This window comes from Oreochromis aureus, linkage group 16 (genome assembly GCF_013358895.1).
Source record: "Oreochromis aureus strain Israel breed Guangdong linkage group 16, ZZ_aureus, whole genome shotgun sequence".
NCBI classification, from domain to species: Eukaryota; Metazoa; Chordata; class Actinopteri; order Cichliformes; family Cichlidae; genus Oreochromis; species Oreochromis aureus.
This window is the reverse complement of record NC_052957.1, coordinates 12,508,184-12,525,995: the sequence shown is the minus strand read 5'-3', so window position 1 is coordinate 12,525,995 and position 17,812 is coordinate 12,508,184. Positions and strand designations below refer to the sequence as shown.

Below are 17,812 nucleotides of genomic sequence, written 5' to 3'. Positions count from 1 at the left end.
ATTATCATTTTTGATAGAAATATGCCTCTGGGACAACTGACTGGCACACTTGGGCCTGTTGCTAGTCACCTTACTGAAGCTGCTAGGAATCTGAGTTTTCATGGATAGTTCCTTCAAACTAGATAAACAGGTCTCTACTGTGGTAAAAACCAGCTTTCACCAACTACGCCTAATTTCTAAGGCTAAACCGTATATACGACGCAAAGATCTGGACAAACTCATTCATGCTTTCATCACTTCAAGACTGGATTATTGTAATTCTCTTTACTTGGGCCTACAATCTTCTCTTCTTCAGCAATTGCAGCTGGTCCAAAATGCCGCAGCACGTCTCTTGACCTGCACTAGAAAGTATGATTCTATCACCCCTGTTCTGGCCAACTTACATTGGCTTCCTATTAAATATCGGATTTTAAAATTTTATTGTTTACCTATAAAATCCTAAACAATATGGCACCTGACTACCTAGCTGATCTCCTCTGTCTGTATAGCCCTGAGAGAGCACTAAGATCATTGGGCCAACTGCTCTTAGTGCAACTTAGGTCTCGGCTGAAGACCAGAGGAGACCGTGCCTTTGCCGCACCCAGGTTATGGAATACTCTTCCTCTTCGCGCATCAGATTCCATTCAGTCTTTTAAAATCACGTCTAAAAACGTATTTGTTTAACCTGGCATTCAAGGCTAATTAGGGTAATTTACATCTGGCTTTGCATTTAGATTATGTAATTATTTTATATATCTGTAATTTATATTTTATATTGTGATTTTTATCTGTATCATGATTTTACTGGAAAGCACTTTGGTGTACTTCGGTCTTTAAAATGTGCTATATAAATAAAATTTGATTGATAGACACCCCTGCTATGATGTGTGGTTTGGAGGCAGTGAAAACAAAGGGAGGCCGAGCTGAAGATGTTAAGATTTTCACTGGGAGCACCGAATATAGACAAGATTTAAAATGAGTACATCAGAGACGACTCAGATTGAACAGTCTGGAGATAAAGTTTCCAATTTGGAGACCAGCCTCAGGCTTTGTTTTTGAGACCTTTTCAGCTTCTTTATGGTCCTTACTAGTGACATACAGGGCACCTCTCGTTCCTTCTCAGAAACCTGATGAAATTTCCTGTCATACAGATTAATGTCCAAAACAAGGACATTAGTTTCAATATCAAGAGTCAAACCTTTGATTATGCAATCAGAAATGCGACGCTGTAGTCATGCTCAAGACTTTATTTTGAAACTTCAGATGGGAAAAGTGAAAACACACAGGAAGGGAATGATTTTTTTTCCCCAGGTGATGTGAGGCTTCACTCCTGGTACAGCATTAATTTTCTTCATCTTATGCCTTTTTGTGTCCCAGCACCGCATCATAGATCTTCCCAGTGAGGCAGTGCCGGATGTTGGTGAATCCGGCAGCAGTCAACAGGGCAGCATACTGAACATCTGTCCTCTCTCTGCCCTCCGTCTGCACCAGCATGTTCAGGGAGTAGAGCTGAGTTGTAAGCGGGCCAGAACCATCCTCATTGAGCAGCGCCTCCACCACCAGCACAGCACCTCCTATAGCAGGGATAAAAATACCTGCTTCAGTTCCTTTTCCCCCCCCACTTTAAATAAAGTGTCCTGGCAAAGTGTAGTGACAGGTTTGAAAGAAAAAAAAACAAACAAAAAAAAAGTTAAACCAGTCGATCCAACGTGATGACCCCTACTAGGTGTTGCTATATCGGGACACCTTTCAGATGGTGATTATGGTTAATGAGTGGCATAAGCCAAATCTGGGCCCAGGTCTGCTTTTAAACCCCACTTCCTTCTGTAAGCTGGCACTGTGACACTATTCAATATCCTGACTTTCTCATTTTTCTCTTGCTGCCCTCTGTTCTGTGATAGAGTCGACTGCTTTGTGTCTGACTTTGATCAAAGTCAGAAGGACAGATTTTTCTGGGATCAGCTGCATTGTGGGGATACAATCTGCTGTCTCATTTCAAGCAGAAGAAAAAAAGAAGAAAAGCGCTCATCCCTTTCACACTCAGATATGCTCAGACCTGGTTTGCAGGCTTTATAGATTCTCTGGAGTAGCTCTACGCAGCGTTCGTCTGTCCAGTCATGGAGGATTCTTGCCAGAATATAGAGTTCAGCTTCTGGTAGAGAGTCTTTGAAGAAGTCCCCTGAGAAAGAAAAAAAAACATCCATATGCACATTTTAAAACTCCCTCCATTGAATTCCTAAGACACAGCTGCATTTCAGTCATCCAGTTCTAATGAATAGATTATGTGAATGGGAGTTCTAGGCTCTGAATTTAACCTATAAGTCAAGGCTAAAGTGGAAGGGATGCTCCTGAACAGGTGAGCCATATGCATCTAGACATGCAGCAGAAATGTAAACAGAGCGGCCATGATTAAAAGTGTACGTTTGATATGTGTTGGTGGAACGAGTATGTCAAGTTAGTGACTCAAACTAGGCTGAGTGCTTCCCTTTGATTTAATTATTCCATGTAATTAATAATTCTGTTGACAAGCCTTCAAGTAGTAAGACATGATTCGATTAGTGGTTTACATTTTCAAACCTAATTACTACTAAAGGATGATGTCCGTTATAAAATGCATGCAACCTAAAAATTACTAGAGCATATCTCCAGCTGCTGTCTTGTGCTGATAGTTATCAGGGAAACTGTAATATCAGTGCCCAAACAGTAACAATTTTTCCATGCCCATTGTAAGCGTGTCTGCATATTTGTAAGTTATGAAATGAAACACTGAGGCCAACACTCCTAAAAATGCCATGTTACAGCTTCCATTGTGCTCAACACCATGATGGCTAGAACAGCAGGAAGCAATTTTGTGTCTGGGTTTAAGATTGCCATCTGCTGCAAACCTGCGCTCCACCTTACAATAGCTGCTGTGTTGAAGGTAACAATAAACATTAAAAAAAAAATGAAGCAGGAAGTAAAAATTTAGTATTCTACCCAATGTTTTCAGCACACCACACCAACTCTGGGAGAATGACACTCATTTGACAACATCAAAATTCTCATTCTGCTTGTTTTGAGATCAGTGATTTTAAGACATTATGCAGTAACGACAGGCATTATAGGCCAATATGGTTCAAACTTACTGGCCATTTTGTTAGGTACACCTGTTCAGCTATTTGTTGAATCTCTAGACTGCCAATCACAAGGAGCTTAATGCTTTTATCCAACATTGTCCCTGCTGAAGTTCAAACATCAGAAATGTTGGGGAAAGGATTTGAATGCAGCACAGCCATTTGTGTCAAACAGGCTGGTTTGAGCATTTCCAAAAATGCTGATCTACTGGGAAGGGTAGGCTCAGAACTTGGCGTAAACATGAAAGCATGAACCCATCCTATGATTCGAGACCTCTGCATTGAATCACACTTTTTATTAATCGCTGGCTCTCTTCCACAGCATGTCTATTATCCTGTCTTCCTTCTCTCCCCCGAACGGGTCGCAGCAGATGGCCGCCCCTCCCTGAGCCTGGTTCTGTCAGAGGTTTCTTCCTGTTAAAAGGGAGTTTTTCCTTCCCATTGTTGCCAAAGTGCTTGCTCATAGGGGTCATATGATTTGGGGGTTTTTCCTCTGCATTATTGTAGAGTCTACCTTATAATATAAAGCGCCTTGAGGCGACTGTTGTCGTGATTTGTCGCTATACAAATAAAACTGAATTGAATCCCGCTTTGGATCAATGGTTCAGACTGATGTAATGTGTAGGACAGTGGTTCCCAAACTTTTTGCCAGGCCCCTTTTTTAGATATTTGCTTGACACCTTTGGGCCCTTTAGTACACACCTCAAACATTTAGTAAACAACTAAGCAAATACAAGTAAACATCATTTAAACACCACAGCCTACCTGAATATTGTCGCAGACCACGTATACCTAACAAAGTAGCCAGAGGGTGTATATTTAGAGCTGGCCGACATGGATAGTATCCAGTTCATGGATATTTTGCAGGTGAAGTCAACTTGCTGAAAACAGATCAATACATGTATCTGTGCAAAATGGGTTTAAACACATGTTCATCTGGACGCTTACGTCCAGATGAACAGATAAAACTTTGAGATTATACTGTTCCAAGAATGGATGATTGAGAATGCATCAAGAGGGGAGACCTACCTTGAGACCAAATGTATGCTTTTGTGTTTACTATCAACCATTTCCTAAAAGATCTGGAGAATTTGTTTTTGCAAAAAGTCAAACAGATTTTTGAAGAAAAAAAAAAAGAAAAATTCAAATTAGAATCCATTTTTGTGAAAAACAAAACATGTCAGCTACAAAAATGGCATAGTTCACTGATGTCTTGAGTAAGAACTGAAGAAAAGGTTTTAGCTACACAAAACCTTCATTGTCATTTCATTAGGATAAGTCCACATAACCTAAATGGTCACGTAGCTCCTGTCTTTAATTTCCACAACCTCAGTATCTGCCAGTTTTGCTGACAACCCCTTGCTCTGTTTATGCAATTTGCATATTTAGATCTTATCAAAATGCAACAGAAGTGAGATAATGAGTCCTTTTAAAACCACATGTAAACACAAGAGCTCGGAGTGTATCCAAGTGTAGACTGCTTGTCAATAACCGATGTAATTATGTTATGGACACCAATATACTGAGTAGAAAAAGAAACAAACACCGCATAATGGAAAAACATGTTATATTGAGACTTATTCCTGCTTTTGATGCATCCATCAGGGGTTTCGCCGAGTAATAATGGTGTTACCTTCATGAAAGCTTATCCTCTGGTCATCCTCCTTGATAAAGTGTTCCTTCGACATGTGCACCACCTTGGGGAGGTCAAAGATTGTCACAGTGCATTCTGGGTAGGCTGACGTGCAGTGCTTGGCTAATGCCCCACTGCAGCCTGGAGAGGGAGAATTACCTTTAGTTATAGCACAATGAATACGGTCTTCATTAAGGGAGTGCATCACTCAAAAGTGCAGCCATACGAGCGGAACAGATGCTTTCAGGTAGAATCTGGTTATTTATTTGCATGATTTGTATGCGGTGGCTTTGGGAATATGGTTCAGCTAACATTCATGCCAATAAATCAGAGCAGAACAAATTACTTGATTCGACTAATCAGTTTTAGTCTGATTAGACATCTGAATATCAACCTTTATGCTGGAATGCATTTGAAATCATTTTAGCTATGCAAGCTGCCTGTTCTCTCAAGCAACAGTCTGTGCACAAATTTCACAGCAGTCCATTTCATCATTGAAGTCTATTTAGGCTGGATAAACAAATATTTAAAGTGCATAGAGGATCGCTTCGTTTTCCACTTTGGTGACGGTCCAACTTTTCCTTTAGTGCCATTAGTAGGTCACCCTTCCACCAGTGAGGATCTAGTGAGCAAGCAAATTTTTTAGACAAGCTAAACATGAGCATGCAGGCATCCTCGGTGTGCATTTTAACATGACATTAGCATTTAGGAGTTCAAAAGAAGCCATTAGTGTTCCTCTGAGAACTTTGACTGGAAATCGGACTTGATGAGATGGGAAGAGAACTTTGAAATGAGGATATGAACAAACATGCACATGGGTGGAAATAATGAGTTAATGTGAAAATATCAATCCTTCAACTTCAGGCTTTGGCCCCATTATTACCATCTTTTACGCCTCATAAAGCAAACTGAATTTAAAAATTGAGAGTGACATATAGAAAGATTGATTGGACAAGAGAAAGTTAGATTGAGAATGTGTGAATGTGACCGAGTGAGACAGTGAGGTAGAATACAGGATCAAAGGATTTCACTTTACACAAACCTACAAAGCCAGTCAGACTCAGGCTGGTGTTTGTGTGGGCATATAGGCCAAACCATCTAGCCCTGTAGAGCCTTCCTCCTAGTGTGAGCTGTTGCCACTATATTGTATTCTTACAGAGCTTTCTATAGCCCCACACACACACACACACACACACACACACACCTCTAATACCATATTTGGCTCACATCAAACAGGGGTCAGTAGAGGAGAAAAATCAAAGAGCAACAAGGGGAAGCAAAACCAAACACAATATGCTGTTGGAGTCCCCCCCCCAGCTGACCTGACTGTCTCAGTTTGTTAATGAAATCCTTTGATGACGGTTTGAGATTATAGCAATACTACAGTTGTTGCTGCATTTTAAACTAGTAAATGTCACAAGTGCAAGTTTCCTGAATTTTTGTCCACATGGTCATTTAAATAAAAATGATAAAGAATTAGGATTATATTCTCGTGGAGTTCTTTGTTCATTGCACACAGTTTAAATCCATCAAACTCATTCTGGTTTGCACTCCACCAGTATTGTGTCAGCTGGATATTGTTGACTACATCTGCATCCAGTGCAGTCACAGAAGAGTCACTGAAGGGGCAACTTTATTTTGCACATCCCTCACAATGGGGAGTACTGCTCAGCCTGTGAACAGTCAAGTAATGCCTCTGTTGCTCTGGAGCAGCTTTCAGAACAAGCTTCAGCATAACTACTTTTTTCTTTAAACCAGACGGTCTTTTTCAAGCTGGGGACTGGAGCTGAAGAGGATTTCCTTTGGGGAAGGCCCAATACACCCCAGAGAGATGCTTACTGACAAGTGTGCAGATTGAAGTGGAGCCATGCTAGGGGTTAGAGGTCAGGATATATTAGCCTTAAGACGTAAATATTTGACCGCCTGTCTTTTGCAGTTGCCTCAGTTTTATGGATGAGCCAATTTAATTTCAGTAAAGTCATCAGAATGACACTGCTGCTTTAAGTAGCATTTCTTTAATACTTTGATTTTGTTTGCAGTCTAACATTAAAACACCCTGTCCATCAGATATATTCTGATGTCTTAAAATCTGTTTGCAGAGAAACAAATTGATTAACATGAAAGTAGCTTGAAATGTGCAAAAAAGTTTCAGTTTGCTTGTTATGCAGTCACCATGATCAAAAGGAAACAATTAGTTTATTTGTAGGCGTGTACCTAGATGTAACTAAATTTGAGTCCTATTAGACACAATGAACCTCATTCACTTTGGTGTCAGGGTTTGGGACACAGCTCCCATGTCTGTTATAGTGAAGACATGTGACTTAACATTCATATCCCCACAGCAGGGTAGAAAATGATGTTTTCCCCACAAAGATTTGGCTACTTTTGAATGTCCTGTCTATAGTAAGAGCCGGCACTACCAAACCAATTTCAGGTCAGCACAAATGCCCAAATGTATACATGCAAACCAGTTCTGGGAATTGGGCCAGTTTGTAAGACATTACAAATTGTCCCAACTGATTAAGTTAACTTGGCCACATATAAAGATGAAAATGACTTGCTTTCATTTTTGCTGCGACTACCTCCTGATACCTTAGTGGCATAGCCTAGAATCAGACGTTTCAACAGCTGTAATAAACTGTAAACACTAACAAGCTATAGTGGGCTTGTTTTTGTTCTTCTCCTAGCTGTCATAATTTTCATTACTGTTTATAATAGCATTTCTTAAAACCGTATTCTGCAAGTCTCTCATTACAGAAATTCCCACGAATTGGGGGGGGGGATTTAAGATACCGAGATGTCAGTTTACATTTTAGAGGTTTAACAGTGGTTGTAACCTTTAAGTTGATTATCCATTTTAAACAAAAACATGCCTTTTAAATTGCAATTAAATGTCACATTAAAATAAATGTAAATAAATCCAGGGAAGGGTCTCTCCAGAGATGTGCACACAGTGTGGTTTGTAATCCAAACCAACTAGTTGACAGAGTGCTGGACAGAAAGAGCTCCTGAGCAGCAGGTGTGCACAGACACAACAGATGCTGTGTGAGACAGTCTAGATGGGATGCTGCAGTCGTGCCCTTGAGGCTCCTACTGTTTCCCCAGCGCACACCTTTCAGGGATGCAGCGTCATGCATAAGCATGAACATACAAGCCCATGCTGAGAAAGCCACAGAGGGGTGGGTAAAACACTGTACACATGTAGGGTTCCATGTGAGAGAGGTTGTGCTTTTATTGGCTTCACAGCGCCCCTCTGTGGTCAGTAGTGGTGTTACAATGCAGCCACCCGTGGTACAGTGATAGTCAAAGTAGATGCTGCATCTGTTCTCAGTGAACTAAAGGTCAGTATGGGTTGAGTGTCTGTTCAGTTGTTCACCCAGTTTGTACAGCACAGATTCTCTTAAACATGAATACTGGAGTTTCAGGGATAAGCATCAGCATTTTAATGCAGGCACCACCATTGAAGTCAGGTGGCTCTGCCCACCGACTACAATTGCTGCATTGTAATATCACCCAGTACTGAAGTACAGAGCTGAGAATACACTGAGCTCCTAGCTCAGCTTGAGTCGCATGATGGCAACTGACTCAATATCTCAGACAAAAGCCTTTTCCAGCTTTTATTCATAGCATTTTTGGGATTGAAGAAAACTCCTGTGACTACCCTTTTATTTGTTCCTCTATGCTTTTTGATCTGTTCCATTGTTGGCTGGCTTTCCTGCATCTCTTTACAAGCTCTGTTCTTATTGTGTTTGTTCAGTATTTCTCTCCCTCAAATTTTATTCATTGTGCCATTTGCTCTCCTTGTAAAGCATTTTGTAAGAAACCTGCTATTCAAAAGACACTATGAATAAATCTGACTTAAAGCAGTACACGCAGAACAGTGAAGAAAGCTTCCTTTCAAGTATCCAAAGACTGCTGGCTGCTGTGAGCAGCATCTAGTTTCACATTCACATATTTTTTTAAAAAGGCACACAAGCTGTTCAGTTCAACAGCTGTTACAATTGTATTTACTGATTTGTGCCCAATTCTAGTTTGTGGGGAACCTCCTGTGATAAGGTTAACAGGATATACATTTGTCATGCGTCTCCATACCTGTAGAATCAAGTTAAATACAATCCACCAAAATGTTGGATGGTGTGTAAAGTGTGAAAATATTTGTTGTTCCAGTCTTGTCTGGAATGAGATTCTACCTGCTTAACCCTGGAAATCTGGATTTTGTTTAATGAGTCACGTGTTTTGGTAGAAGCAGTACTGCAATGCACTGCAAAGCAGTTCAGCACCCGGACTCCACTGTGCTGATGTGACCCTGTTGTAATAGATGGAAAATGTGGTCTGGCATCATCTTACTGAAATGTAGAAGGCCTTCCCTGAAAGACATCTTAAGGAGATCATCTGTTGCTCTAAAATCTGCATATGCTTTTCAGCACAGATTCTCATTTTCCAGATTTGGAAGTTACCAATAGTACAGATACTAATCCACCCTCATATCATCAGAGATGCAGGCATTTGAACAGAGTGCTGATAAGCCAGATGGTTCCTCTTTAATTCATATTTTTCCAAAGAGAATTACAGATTTTAACAAGTATGACTCAGAAGAGAGCAGCAAATAAGCCAAATCAGGCTCCAAGAACTTAAACCACCATCGCAGCTAACGAATACCAAGTTTTGGCCTGTGAGGAGATTAATCCAGATGCTGGTTCTGTTATACTATAGATGTTCAAAGTCTTGACATTATGGAATAGATTTTTCCACAGTTTGCAAATGTAATTCTTTGCAGACTGAGTATAAACGAGCATCCTAGAAGGTGGCCAGTTTTTCAATCTCACCGACCTGTTGCCACTTAACTCATTCCAAGTCTTCTTTCAGCTGCCGAAATAATTCCAATAAATAAATAAAATTAAAAAATACAATAAATAAAATGCATACTAATCCATCCAAACTGAGATCGGGTTGCCTCAAATTTAAGCTGAGCTCATATTTTTCAGGAATGAATCTGTTTAAACATCTTTGTTGTTCTAATATGAAGAAATGATGGCTTTATAGGATTAGAAACCCTGCACAGCATCCAGACTTTTTGGGATTGGTTGTAGATGTGGTAGATATTACTGAACCCTGCATTTGGTCGCAGCATGTTAACTTATTGCTTTGACACTTTGAAGCCATTTTTATTGTCAAAGAGCATGTTGCTCAAAAACATTTCACATATTAAGAGCAAAAGACAACACTGATGGATGAAAGCGGTTTGTAAAACGCACAGGTTTTTCTGATGTAGTATTTGCCATCCCATCAGGTCCGAGTCATGGTTACCAAAAGGTAACTGAAGTCCTCGACTCAGAAGGTGTGGGGAGATCAAATATCACAGATGTATACACTGCAAATGTGAGGCTGACCCAGCAGCTGCTCAGTTAAGACAACCTTGGACGGACAGACTTATGGAAGTAAGATGAAAACTTACCTCCAAGGTCACAGATGACTTTGAAGGGTGAAAGGTCAAAGGCTGTGACCACATCCTTACCACAGATGTTCCAGATGGAGTGCATTAACTGCATAAATTTCACCATTTCCTCATTCGACCTACACACACGAGAAACATTGTTAATACAATCGTCTCACTGCATTGTAGCAAAAGCTTCATTTTCTGTAAGCAATCACCTAAAGGAGGCTTCTTGCTGCCACACACACAGCCTCTCGTACAAAGTTTTGCCCTGTGGGGACACCATGTTGTGTGCGTGCGAGACAGGGTGAGGCAGAACAGAAGAGCCTGTGGTGACTGCTGCTGCTCTGAGGAGTCTCCACCTCATCAACCAACACTCCACCCTGCCATGAGGGCAATGTGCATGCAAACAGCCTCCAGTTTGTAACAGAATTTATCCAAACTTCAGGGTAGCAAAAGCTATTTCCATCTGATGCACAAACCGCCTTCAGACGACACAGTGACCTCAAGAGGAACTTTGAAAGTGAATCATTGTTGCTTCAGACACTGACTGCAGTGGATGGGAAAAGATGAAATGACTGTGAGGCCAAACAGCAGACTGTCATCTTCAATTTGAAAACATTTGGGGTACAGAATGATGAATGCCCCCAACGACAATCTTCAGTCGTTTTCCTTCATGAGGAATACATTTACTTGAACTCTCATCCCATCTCTAGTTCTATTGAGTAAAATGTGCTTAGCCTGGTTTTCTGTCCTTGTCCACGTCATGATAATTAGAACTGCATGACATGTCTTATATTGTCAACATCCCCCAGTCTCCATCATCTCTGCACTTGCTGGAGACCTAGCTAATGGCTTTCTGTTGCTCCAGCCTTGTCCTCCTGGCTGCAATAGAATAGTTTGAGCAGCATTGCTTAAAATATGATTCACCAAGTGTTGTCATGTTTTCTGACAAACTATTGCAGTGTATTCCTGCACTGACAGCTGATAGGAGACATGTGAGCCATGTTCCATTATACTGGAGCCAGTATAAAGTACAATCCCCGCAGGTTCAGATGTTTAAATGCCCCAAAATGACAGCAAAAGTAAGCTTGTTTAGATTAAGAGTTGTGGGGGTGGCTGCAGCCTATTCCAAAGATCATTGGGCAAGAGGTGGTTTACACACACACACACACACACACAGTACAGGTCAACAGTCTATTGCAGAAATAAGATTTACACCCATTTAAACATATGAGCAATTTAGAATTGGTTACTCCAGCATGCACATCTTTGGACTCTGCGAGGAAGCCAGAATCCCCAGACAGCACATGCAGATTCCACACAGGACTCCAGCCAGCTAGTCTGCATTTTAGAGCCCAGACAATATACTGATGGGGCCCATTTTTTCTTTCAATTTGCAGATCTACTGTAGGGGCATTTATCATGGCAGATAAATTAAAGTTCCAAAAGGCAAACAGATGCCTTTCAGCCATGCTATGAGTTATGTTTTATAGTTTGTTCACCAGCACAGCTTTCCTGCTGGTAACATTCATGTTTGGAGCCACAACCAACCCAAGTAAAGTCAGGCAGAGCATTACAAGTAATCCATGATTTTGTGACAATCCCAATCTTAGTAAGGACTCAAATAACCAAGTTAGGGAAATCTGTTTCGCAGTGCTTCAACATCTGCATTTCCTGTCAATTTCATCCAGAAGCACAAATTCAGCCAGTGATTGTTTCTATTTATATGTAATCCTCAATTTGACAAGAAATCTGATTCTGAAACCCTCCAAGTCAAATAAAACTCATCTCAGTAAACTCAGTAAAGTGTTTTACTATTAAATGGCATGTGTATCACAGATCACTAAAGCCAGACCCCGTTCCCTCCAAATCATCTGCTTTCTCAAGTATAAGAACTCGAGCTTTAGATGAGACTTTGCTGTAAATTATTCAGGTGCTGTACATGACTGGTTAAATGGCTGTGAGTAAACAGGAGTGACTCATCCAGCCAGTTTTGAATCATCCTGCTCCCTGCTGCAGCACTCCAAGAATGCACTGATTTCAGTGGTTGTTTTCCCCCTTACCAATTTACCCACAGTATTCACAGGGGGAATCAGCTGGGACAAACAACTGCTTCTCCACATTAAACTGTGCGCAGGTGCAGAAATTCTCTCATGTAGGGCATTTTCATTTACAGTCAATTAACATTCAACTGCAGAGTCATCAGCACAAAGGTGTATTGTTTTACTTGTGTATGCTTCATAGTTTTTGCATGCATCTTTGTTAATGAGGTTTATTCAGTTATACCAGCTGCAGTTTCAAAGTACAAAACACTGAAAACTGCAAGTACAAAGAAAATTTAGCTTTATTGATATCCTGCTTAATGTGTGCTCAGGTTTACTACACTAAAGACATCTTTACTTTGGTGCTTTTCAGTCCTATGGAAAATAAACCATCAAAGTTTTGCATATCATGCCATAAGGATGTTTTATTTCGCCGTTTGTGCCATTTGTTTCTGGCAGTGATTTACAGTGCATGGCCTCGGGGAGACTGCTCAAAACCTATTAGCAAACAAAGTGTGAATTTTTATTGCATGTGACCCCTGAACACAGCCGACCAGCAGATCAGTGAAGCGTTAAAACTGCCGGCACTAGATACTATAAACACACCAGTCCTAAAGGACAATGGCGGTTGCATTCTCTTTACCCCAAGCTTCCTAACATCACTGCCTGTCCACACCCCCCCTCTGTCTCACTCTCCCTCACACAATACCTGCCTTCAAATGAATTCCAGACAGTTATTGTAAAGAGAAAAAACCGTGACAGACAGGCTTAAGATGGAGAGACATGGATGGAATGCAAATGTGGTAAAGTGTGTATTTCGTCTGTTTACCACAGAGAGAGCTTCTCACCTGTAGATTGCTTCAAACAGGTCTCCAGAGCTGACTCCAAAAGCCTTTTCATACTGGTTTCTTCCCTCTCTGGGATAAGGCAAAGAAAGAATTACTTTATATGACAAGCATAACATGCAATTATCTGGTTACATGAGACTTCACTAATCATATTCAACTCCTATGATACGTGAGAATTTCACAGTCCGTTCATAAGATTATATCCCAATTTGGTAAGTGGCACATGCTTCGTTCAGCTCCTGCAAGATCAAATTAGTCATTTTGATCAAAGTGTCTTTGTCCTTTGACATCTTCACTGAATGGTTTTTCAGCGTTTTAGATGAACTACAGCAACAGTTCATTCAGTCACACTGCCTGAAATCTGCTGGCAGCCCATTCCCGGATATGAGAATCAAATCAATTTTAGGATGATGTTAAATCATGAAATCCAGCCCAAACGCCACAATCTTTAGGCTACGTGTCAAAACTTGTACTCTGGCAGCCTATTGCTGCCCCACTTTTGTATGCTTTCATTCTTAAACTAAATCTTAAACTCCAAGCATGTGCAAGAGTTATTAAATGCCAACTTTATGACACACACTGCACAGAAACCCCTCACTAGCTGGTAGACACCAGCTTTTCAGACACTGGTTTGGAAGTTGCAAAAGTTACTGTTTAGGGTTTTTATTCATCGCCTTTCTCCAGTGGTTACAGAAGTACTTTAGTGTGCCAGGCATTGTTCAATTTTCCAGCACAACATAAAGCATAGATTTAATATTTTACTTAAAATAAACAGTTTAATAGAAATGGGAGCTTACCGCTGTAATACTAAAAAGGTAATGATCTAATGAGCAACACATATCACTGAGTGCTTGACAAGTGGTCTGTCAAGTATTGAGAAAAACCAAATTAGAAAATTGGTTTGATCATTAAAAAACATTTTGATAACATTTAAATTGGATGGCAGTTCTCAACCTGGACACTGGATAAATTTCTAAGCTTGTGATGTGGTGATGTTCAGTGTACCAACCTGACGGCATCAGTCAGATAGTGCCAGCAGAGGTAGATTGTTTTGGAATGGTAATGGATGGACTGGTAGAGGGACAAAGGACTGGAGCGCGTGAGGTAGAGCCTGGCTTGCTCAGTGTTACTGTAAGACACTGAGACACATGGGAGAAGAGGAGGAGTAAATTGCTGAATGAATGCATGCAACCCTTTTACTTCATATTTGAGATGAAGTGATATGTGATGAAGGGGAGGTGCGCAGGTAGGAAGTGAATCTCCAGACAGATAAATTACAATAATCGATCACAAGTGTTAAATTGTGGGCTTGTAAATTCCAATTTTCTTCCATGTTCATATTTAAAACTGTCTTCTAGTTCAACCTTAAGTGACAATTAGCAATGAGAACTGCTACATGGCTCACTTAAGTTGTATTACTGATGTGTGTCAGCTGACCTTTCCCATCATATTGGTGTCTGTTGAGGATCTGCATCCCAGTGCAGGCAGCCAGCAGCCTCTCTGTGCCATCCAGACTCGCACCCACAGCCTGACTGATCTCTTCTGCAGACAGGGAGCGCTCTGAACCCAATAACACATCAAACACACCCAGCTCGCAGGATGTGAACAATGTCTAGGTCAGTGAGCAGAGAGAATAGAGATATATGGTGACTGAAGACAATAGAATAAATCGACTTCTATAGAACGTTATTAATGAACTTCTACTGGGAAGATTGGGTTCATCTACACAGATTAATATAGATGAAAGTCCTTTTGGCCAGTTCCTCTCAGAGCTGCTAAGTCCTGCACGAACTATGTAACATATCAGAGACTACTGGTGAAGGGAAAAAAGGGCACATGCCTGCTGTTTTGAAGCAACATATCAAACATAGGTTATTAATTTTGCTGACATTCTGGCTCGCATCATTTCCAGCATTTTTTGGTCCACTTATTCAAACCAAGTGTTTGAAGTAAAAGGACTTTTCTTTCAGCACCCTTAAATTTTGTTTCTTAAATACTGTAATTTGCCTCTCAACAAGCTTCAGCATGCAGCATCTTTGCACTGTATGCGATGGTTTTTGCTATCAAGACCCATATAGTTTGACAATAGACCATGTACTGATTATTATGTTGGAATTTGTGTTACATAATTAACCAATTAGTTAATGCACCACTGAAAAGTCAAGTTTACAATCCAACGCATGTCTGCATTTGCCCTGTATACATATACGATGTATGCATGTTACCTTGGAGATGAGGAAGCCTTCGATATACTCCATTATTCTTTTAGGGTACACGTCTGCAGTAGGCAACACCTTAGTTGGAACCATTTTCTCACTGTCAGCCATTGCCACAGATCGGTCTTCCAGACAAGAGAGAAAAGTGCCTTCTCAGTTGTTACACCTGCAAGAGGTTTGCATGAATGGCAGTAAGAAAAGAGGCAGACTAAAACTACACAGCGTGCCCACCCAGCAGCAGCGAGTGTAGCAGTGGGCTAAGCTGATTACAGCCAGATAACCTAGATTAGAGCATGGGCTCAGTGTGTCAGACAAAGAAACAACTCTGAAAATACTGCTGCCTTGTTCATTCTCACTCAGCCACCGCATTCTCATACCAGACCCAGATTTCATCACAAATCCAACAGTGTGGGATAGCCAGCTCTTTGACAGGACATAAAAGAGCAAAGTGTTCTGGTTACATTTCATACATTAGCACTAAAGTGATACTATGTCACCGCATATTTCTTAGAAGTACACATTATTCATTTTAATTTCATTAATCATTCAATCTGTGATGGTCATACTTGCAGCTACACAAACATAAAGCCAGCAACCAAGACTTAATACAACATAACTGAGCCTCCTTAGTTTCTGATACAAACTACACTTACAAACATATGCAGCACACGTAACGTTTTGTACCAGATTTTTTTTGTATTTAATGTAATGCACTTTCTATCTGTTGAGCACACATTTGGTTAACTTTATGCTCAACAACGTTAAAATACGTCAGATAACGAATTTTCTCTTGTTTTACCAGAGCTGTGCCAGAGTCTGCTTGGGTTCTGAGGTCTGCTGGTACCAAACAATCTTCTACCCGCCACTGGAGCACTATTACATACAAGAAGTGCTAATTGGGACATACCATGTGTTGCTACAACATGGGGAGGGGAGGGGGGTATTTAACTTAAATATGTTGTTGATTTTCTTTGCTTCCTTAGTTAGTTATTTTGAATATGACGATTTTTACATAAATAAATATTTAAAAAGCCTTTGTTTTTGTTTCTTTGTTATTAGATAGTTTTTCAGTGTTTGATCCACTTGATTGCCTAAATTGGCCAGTACCAAAATGATCAATACTTGGTTTGTTTGTTATTTTGTATCCTGGTGCTTCATTAGAGCTTCAGTGAAGTTGACCTCTTTTAAGGGTCTGAACTATACTTGACTTTGGAAAAAATATTTTATTCTGGGGGTGAAAATAAAGCCCACTGTTCCAAAACCTACTACATGACTCACACATGGTGGCAGTGCAGTGATCAGCCACCTTTCTCTTTTTATAACTATTTTTTTTCTACTTTGATGTTGTTTCTAAAATGGCACCAGGCGCTGTGGATGAAGATATCAATTAGCCAACACTAAAGGAACTTGCCATGATCATTCAGGCTTTGATGCCTGGTAAAATTGAAACAAGTTTCTAACGCAAAAACAGTGTTTTTAAGGCTTTGCAACCGTTTTAGCTCTTAAAGAAAGCACAGGTGTCTCTTCCCAGAGCCCACTTCAGCTGATCCAGAACCACAGGAAGCTGTATTCCCACAGGTCAGTCAAAAACCTCATGAGCCAATGTTACAAAAATTAGCAGAAAATATTGAGCCTACTTTCCTCCTTACCTTTGAGAGAATTAGAGCTGCCTGTAGAAATATGACTGGGTTTCTGCCTCATTCTTCTGTTGAGGCTGGAGGTGGTGGACTATACAGGGATGCTGATGAGTCAGTTGCTGAATGTTGAGGCTGCAGACGTGTGACCTTTTCCTGTGGTGTTGGGAGATCTGCCTGTTCTTTATAACTTGTTAAAAATCAATACAAAGCTTTAATCCTGCTGGCTGTTACTGAGACCAAAGTTAAATGTCAACGTGATCACTTCCCAACTTATCACATCTTACTAATGTTTGATGCTAAGGAATCAACCTGGAAAGTCTCAGCTGAGGTTGCTCCAGATGTTCCCCGAGACTTCAGATGCAGCAAAATGAACCAACCTTGCCAGCCATCTTGTTAAGAACTAAAGAGAGACAGTCTGTTGTTGATGCTGAGTGCAGGGAGGAGTTTTTCCAGCAGAGACATCATTAACCATTACCATTGCCAGACTAAGCAGCACACAAAATGATAGTTATACAAGCAGGGAATATCACACCCACTACACCCTAGCCACAGCCGTAGGCAGTGACTGGCCAAGCGCAGGACCATTACAACCGCTAAACATTACTTCAGTCACCCTGGGTTGTGCTCAGATGTTGCTGTTTTGTATGACTGGTCTTCACTGTCAGATGCCAAAGGCCCCGCCTCAGCTACACACAATAACCAGCCTCTTCCCAGCATTAGTGCTCATTTTGAATGCCTGCACACTGACCAACAAGGACTGCAGAGGTTGCACAGGATGAAGGACACAAACTGGATAATTACCAGTTCATAGTTTAACAGATCCTTAGAAATTACAACTCTGCAGCTGGATCTGGGTGTGATGGACACATTTACAGTCACAGCCATAGTCAGCAACCTTATCCCAACA

General features: G+C 40.7%; 1 protein-coding gene across 1 annotated transcript; it reads right to left on the bottom strand.

Annotated features, from left to right (window-relative positions):
- Positions 1-1,211: 1,211 nt before the first annotated feature.
- Positions 1,212-16,173, bottom strand: asmt (acetylserotonin O-methyltransferase). Its single transcript, XM_039599729.1, has 9 exons — positions 16,068-16,173; positions 15,278-15,434; positions 14,490-14,664; positions 14,062-14,191; positions 13,053-13,121; positions 10,181-10,299; positions 4,726-4,866; positions 2,036-2,158; positions 1,212-1,553 (listed from the first exon to the last, which is right to left on the bottom strand). Exons 2-9 carry the CDS (start codon positions 15,377-15,379, stop codon positions 1,336-1,338), a joined length of 1,077 nt encoding a protein of 358 aa, XP_039455663.1. The 5' UTR covers positions 15,380-15,434; positions 16,068-16,173; the 3' UTR covers positions 1,212-1,335.
- Between the last annotated feature and the right edge of the window lie 1,639 nt (positions 16,174-17,812).

What these genes read in the sequence shown, in the direction of transcription:
- asmt (XM_039599729.1), bottom strand. Translation starts at nt 15,379, where the DNA reads ATGGCTGACAGTGAGAAAATGGTTCCAACTAAGGTGTTGCCTACTGCA. An exon ending in TATCTGACTGATGCCGTCAG is followed by an intron (nt 13,122 to 14,061) that starts GTTGGTACACTG and finishes GCCTTATCCCAG; the next exon opens with AGAGGGAAGAAACCAGTATG. An exon ending in AGTCATCTGTGACCTTGGAG is followed by an intron (nt 4,867 to 10,180) that starts GTAAGTTTTCAT and finishes CTCCCTCTCCAG; the next exon opens with GCTGCAGTGGGGCATTAGCC.